This window comes from Topomyia yanbarensis, unplaced genomic scaffold, assembly GCF_030247195.1.
Source record: "Topomyia yanbarensis strain Yona2022 unplaced genomic scaffold, ASM3024719v1 HiC_scaffold_17, whole genome shotgun sequence".
Lineage (NCBI taxonomy): Eukaryota > Metazoa > Arthropoda > Insecta > Diptera > Culicidae > Topomyia > Topomyia yanbarensis.
The window spans coordinates 261,071-267,530 of NW_026683349.1; the positions used below are offsets into that span (position 1 = coordinate 261,071).

Consider the following 6,460-nt stretch of genomic DNA (forward strand, 5'->3'; position numbering starts at 1 on the left):
CCGGTGGCGGATGGCTGAAAAGTCGCAATGTGGATTTAAGAAAAGATTCGCAATCAAAAAAATCCTGGAAAATGTCACGGGTTTTTAAAATTCTCCACACCAAAAATCCAGGTAGAAACAATTCAACATGAATTGTTTCCGTCGGAAAAAATGATCTTTTTATTACGTTTAAAAATTTGTGCTGCTCTGAAAAAATTGGTATTTTTTAGAGGCAGCAGAAGTTTTATTTTGACAGTTTAGAGAGGTAACGGCGGAAAATTTTCCGTGATGAAAATCCGACACAAAATCTCGGCCCAAGTCCCGCGATCGAATTTCCGAGGTGTACAGTACCTGTACTCTTAATGCAGCCGTGTTTACAAACATTAGGCTGTGCACGCTGACGAAGTCGACTTAAAAATGACTTTTAATGTGAGTCGTGTTTACAAACTTTGCTTTACAGTGTAATGGCAGTGTTGGTAAACACGGCTCACAGTAAAAGTCATTATTTATGTCGACTTCGTCTGCGTACACAGCCTAATTGCTCCACAGAATAATGGCGATGTTGGTAAACACGGCTCACAGTAAACGTCAGTTTTATGTCGACTTCATCTTACAACCACAGATTAAAGACGCTGAATCCCTCTGGATAAAGACCCGCCATCTCTATCTTATTCTTATTATTTAACAGTAAGTGTCATTCCAATCGGGCACGAGACCTGTCGAAAGCCCTCAAGCCGAAGAAAATCGCTTCGAATCCTTCTGGAACGAGAGCCATTGACAGGTCTCGTGCTCGGTTGGAATGACACTGACAGATAAATGGTAAACAAACGATTGACGTGTCGATTCTTTATCCAGAGGGATTCACGGCTCACAGTAAACGTCAGTTTTATGTCGACTTCATCTTACAACCACAGATTAAAGATGCTGAATCCCTCTGGATAAAGACCCGCCATCTCTATTGGCGATTCTACGTTGAAACCGCTCACAGATAGCGCTGGAAGCAAAGTGTTGCTGATTTGATTCTGTTCTGTCATAGTGCATATATTTTCTGTAAACATTGGTAAAAAAATAACTTTTAAACACCAAATCACCGATCAATTTGTCTATAATTGTTTATGAAAATGATGGAAAACCATCATTTTATAAGATGATGAGAAAACATCTTGCGAAAAGCGTGTAAAACATAGTGGTTTCTAATATTATTCGCAGAGCTATATGTGTGCTGTTCCGAAATGCAATTAGTTGAGCACAGTACCTGCCGCACATCATTTACCGTTCCTCCTAAGTTAAGATAAACTTTCATGAGATGGTGTAAATTCATGAAACTCTCCAGATCACGCGAGGAAAGAATATATCCGGCTAATAAGAAAGTGTCAGCTTTGTATCATACACAGCCGATCCTTCTCTCTGATAGTCATCACTGAATCTCCTACGTAGTCCAAAATATGAAGGAGTTTGACATTGGTACTGATTGGGTGTCGGTTTCGAGATGGAACTTCATTTATGGACCGATTTTTTTTAACCACAATATTACCCCGATAACAAATCGAAGAAGTGTATGAACCAAATGGTTGCAAATGGCTGTAATTTCAGAATAATCGCAAATAAAACTAAATTTCTTACTCGTTTCATTCATATTTTGGCAGTGGTAAGCTTTTTCCGAGAAAAAAATGAAGTTTTTGTTGTAAGCTACGACTCACTTGCGGGTGAAAACAAAAGCAAACTGTATCACTTTGCCAGTTCATGAGCTGAATCATAGGTGTCGCATGACTAATTTTGGTTTTGCCGCAAATCGCCAATAGGTAGCCGGTGACATGTTCGATTGGTAGATTTGGCTTCATTCTGTGCGAGCCTTTATATAAGTAAACAACGCCTTTGATGTAATGTATCACCAAAGGATTTTGGTTTGTTTGTCTCACAAAATACCTAACCTTAACCGGTTTTTGCAGTGCAAAATGTTTTGTTTTCCTCACGAAATAATTCTGGACCGTTTATTTTTTAACGGGAATAGAAAGGCTTTTAATCTTTTGGCGAGACATTGCATCTGTGCAAAGGCCTAAGTAGAAAGGTACGCAAAGAGTGTGCAGAGAGCGAAGCCATAAAAAGTCTACCTATCGAGCAAAATTAGAATCCAGATTTGCTGTAAAGATATCAGAGATGGATTCCAATTGTACTCGATAGGTAGACTTTTTTTGACCTCATATTATGCTCAATTTTCTCTGATAATTGAGAAACTTAAATTTTAATAAATAATTTGTGTTAATAGACCAAAAATGTATAGATTATGATAATGAGAGTGGCAAAAATATTATGGATGTGAATCAATGCGCTTTCAATGTATTATTTTATGTTGAATATTATTTTATAATGAAATGTGATTATAGCGAAAAACATAAAAATATAGTGTTAAGATCGCTTATTTTGGGTACCGAAGAGAGGAGAAACAAGCAGTGGTTCTTCGTGTAAAATGAAAAAAATCACTTTCAAAGGAGTTTTTGATGGTTTTCGAAGTTCTGCGGTGATTCCACCTTCTTCTCTAGGACCAGTAAGAATTTGCCAAGAACAAGAAATTCAAGAGACTTTACGACCGGAGCATTTTCAACTACGCAAGGTAAGTCATTATTTGTGTTTAAGGTGTGGTCGTTTTAATTTTATCTGAAAACGACAAGACAACTGGGAACACTGATCAGGTGACGCGGCGCGATTTCCCCTTCGTGAAAATTTTCTAAATTATCGGTTTTTCTTGTTAATTTCCGGTAACCGGCGGTCTGTGTCTCGTCGTATCGTTTAAAAGTTTCCCAAACAAGTGGAGTTTGTGTGAATTTTTGTCGCGTCTCGCGAAAAACTGTATCAGCAATTTGCCAACTTGACATAACCTCATTGTCAATGTTCTCGAACTAAAAGCGTAGCCCTAATTCGTCTGCGTGGTGTTTTTATCACTATGGTAAAGGAATCAGGTAAAGGAAGGAAAGTGCAATCTATGCGGATGCGTTGAACCGCCAACAAAATGTAAAGGGAAAAAAGGGAAAAAATCAACAAGTAGGCTGGATTTGCTGTGACAAGTGCTCGTCATGGGATCATCTAAGCTGCGTTCGGATCAACGATTCGCTGATCGACGATGTTCAGAGCTACACGTTTTACTGCGAAAACTGCTCGGTCCGAGGGACGCTAATCGCGAAAGGATCGAATACAACTTCCGGCAGTGACGAGGTATCACTACTGAGGAAAACTGTCCAAGATTTATCTACGCAAATCGTGAATCTTCAGGCTGAGCTTGACACGCTACGGTCCTCAAGCAAGAAGCAGATTGATCGTATCCAGTGCAAGGTAAACAATGACAATCAGCGGGACACCAAAGCTGGAAATTCTCGAAGCAGGTGCAAAACTAGCCGCTACTTGTTCTCAATCAGTGAACTGCCGTAGGCTCGCTATAAATAAAATTCCGTTTTGCGAAGGTGAAAACGTGCGCAGCATTGTAAAAAATGTGCTCGATTTCCTTGACATCAGAGAAGGTATAGCCAATGTAACGAACTGCTTCCGTCTCAAAGCGAAACCATCGAAATGGTCAGACCGAACAATTTCTCCAACCATTGCTGTTATTTTCGACAATCAGCAAACACTGGATAAAGTTCTGAAGCGATACTTTGACAGGCACAAAGACGCGAAATTATGTCACCTAAAAAATGCTCTCGATCTCGAATACCGATTTACTATCAACTAAATGCTATCCGTGCAGACTTTTAGAATCCGTAATCTTGCCCTTCGCCTTAAGCAAAGAAAAGCTGTCGAGTCAGTCTTTGTCCGTAACGATACCATTGCTGTCCTTCTTCCAGGTGAAAAGCGGTACACTCGTGTTAACGACACTGATCACCTTCTCAAGCTCACTGAAAACATACGCAACAAACACGAAGACTCATCCATCTTTTTTGACGCGATATCGGCTGATCTGTCTACTTCCTCAACTCGTTAATCATCCACACCATACGCTGACGATTAATTACCTAATATGTCCACAAGCAACCTCTCAAATCTTCGTACAGGCCATCTCAACGTTGGAGGGCTTGAGCGCCACATCGACGGCGTGAAACTATTACTCGATAGCAACCAATACCACATCTTCGCGGTAACTGAAACCAAATATAAACCATCTAGTCCAATCGGTCCAATCCGGATCCCAGCTTACAATTTCGTCAGGCATTCACTACCATGTGGAAGAGGTCGTGGCACTAAAACCTGCGGCGGAATCGGGATTTACGTTCGAAAAGGGATAAAAGCAACACCAGTACTTAAATCAATCTTCGACCCGACAACCCCCATCGGACTAAGGATAGAATTTCTCGCTATCCAGATCAGAATTAACGACCTGAACTTAGGTGTAGTGACTTTTTACAACCCATTATGCTCCAATCCCTACTTCAGCCAGGTGTACGAAAAAGTTCTCATCGATCTGCTTGATTATGGATTCGATAGACTGTTCATCGTAGGCGATTTTAACATTAACGTTAAGTCGCCTCACCAGACAACGAACCTTGCAGCGCTTAACCACATCAACTCTACATTTAACCTCACGATTCTCCCAACCGGTCCCACTCGTGTTACCGAAAACACCTCGACTACAATTGACCTGCTAATTACAGACTCGCCTAACTCTGTGATCAAATCGAAGACTTCAACCGGCAACACCATTTCCGATCACGACGTGGTTTATCTTCTGACCAACATCAGGATACAGAGATCTAACCCACAAATAATTAGCGTAAGAAATATACACTCCATCAACCCTCTCCGATTGCAAGCTGATTTTCAATCAAAGGATCTGCGACCGTTCTTTGCTGCAGGGGATTCGACCACAAAAGCTGAACAGCTGACCTCTGTGCTGAGAGAATTACTGCAACATCACGCGCCAGAACGCAATGTAACTGTACGCGACAAACATACACCTTGGATTTCAGAAGAAATCAGAAGAGCTGTGAAACTCAGGAATTTAGCGTATACCTTATACTCCCGAAACCCCAACAGGATGCGTGGGGACAACCAGTGGCAAGAATACACCAGAACGAGAGACAGATCCAACTCCCTAATCTTTACAGCTAAGAAGAGTTACGCCGAGCTACACTTCGACCACAATCTGCCTGCAAAAAAGTTATGGTGCAACTTGAGAAGGGAGGGGATCCATAACAATGCGAGAAATAACACACCTGTTGAAGAAATCAATGCTGAGGAATTGAACAACTTCTTCAGCGTTGGACACAGACAATTACAACCTGCAGGCCATCACAGGACGCCTAATGAACCATCCCACCGCACGGCAGTTGACCACGGAGAACCCGATTTCAACTTCCGCCACACTAATATTGATGAAATTTGCCGAAAGATTCATGAAATAGGTACCAACGCTACAGGTTCTGACGAAATCCCGATCTCATTCATCAAACAGCTATGCCCTTTCATCCTCCCAGCCCTCTCTCACTTATTCAATTCGATCATAGATACCAGATCTTTCCCCTCAAATTGGAAGAAAGCTTTAATTACTCCGATCCCGAAGCTATCAAACCCCACCGAACCTAAGGACTTTCGACCAATAAGCGTCCTGCCAGCATTATCGAAAGTTCTAGAAAAAATTCTACTTGCGCAAATCACAGATCATCTCGATAATCCGAACGCTCCGCTGTTAGCAAAGTATCAATCTGGATACCGAAAAGGATATAGCACGACCACTGCTTTAACGAAAGTCGTTCACGACATTTACGCCGGGTTCGGCAGCAACCAATGCACCGTCATGGTGCTGGTCGACTTCTCGCTGGCCTTCAACTGTGTGGATCATCGCATTTTAGAAACAAAACTCCGCGATGAGTTCCACTTTTCTCAAGCCGCCTGCAACTTAATATCATCCTTTCTCGCACACAGAAAACAGTCAGTGCGCTTAGGTGATAGAATATCAAGCGACCGTCATGTCCTAGATGGTACACCACAAGGCTCTTGTTTAAGCGCACTGCTCTTCAGTTTATACATCAACAGCTTGCCGTTGTTCCTCAGATGCAACTACCACCTCTACGCGGACGACCTACAAGTGTACGTATCTGGTCCAGCAGCCGACATTGACGTCCTTGTCCAGTATATCAACGATGATCTCGAAGCAATAGCTACGTGGGCCAGAATGAACCGCTTATCTCCTAACCCGAAAAAAACACAACACGGAGAACCAAAATTCGGCTCAAATGCGAAAACCTTAGTTGATTTACTGAATTGAATTAGTTATTATTTAGGACAACTAAGCAAATTCTCAATTTGCTGATTTTGATTAGTTGTTCTCGATCTTCCTGAAAAGAGCTAAAATGCTAGTTGGAATTTCTGTTTTCTCTGCTGATTTGGCGAGAAAATGATGCTGTCACTTTTAGCGGAGACACATTCTCCTTCTTCTCAACTAAATTTTGTGCTGAATTTAGTGCTATTTTCTGTTATTTCAACTAACATATACTCT

At 41.5% G+C, this 6,460-nt stretch overlaps 1 protein-coding gene across 1 annotated transcript; it reads left to right on the forward strand.

Annotated features, from left to right (window-relative positions):
• The first annotated feature begins 3,985 nt into the window (after positions 1-3,985).
• Positions 3,986-6,229, forward strand: LOC131694845 (uncharacterized). The gene has a single exon (XM_058983353.1). The coding sequence runs from the start codon at positions 3,986-3,988 to the stop codon at positions 6,227-6,229; it is 2,244 nt and encodes a 747-aa protein (XP_058839336.1).
• The last annotated feature ends 231 nt before the right edge of the window (positions 6,230-6,460 follow it).

Coding starts and splice junctions, on each gene's coding strand:
- LOC131694845 (XM_058983353.1), top strand. CDS start 3,986: ATGTCCACAAGCAACCTCTCAAATCTTCGTACAGGCCATCTCAACGTT.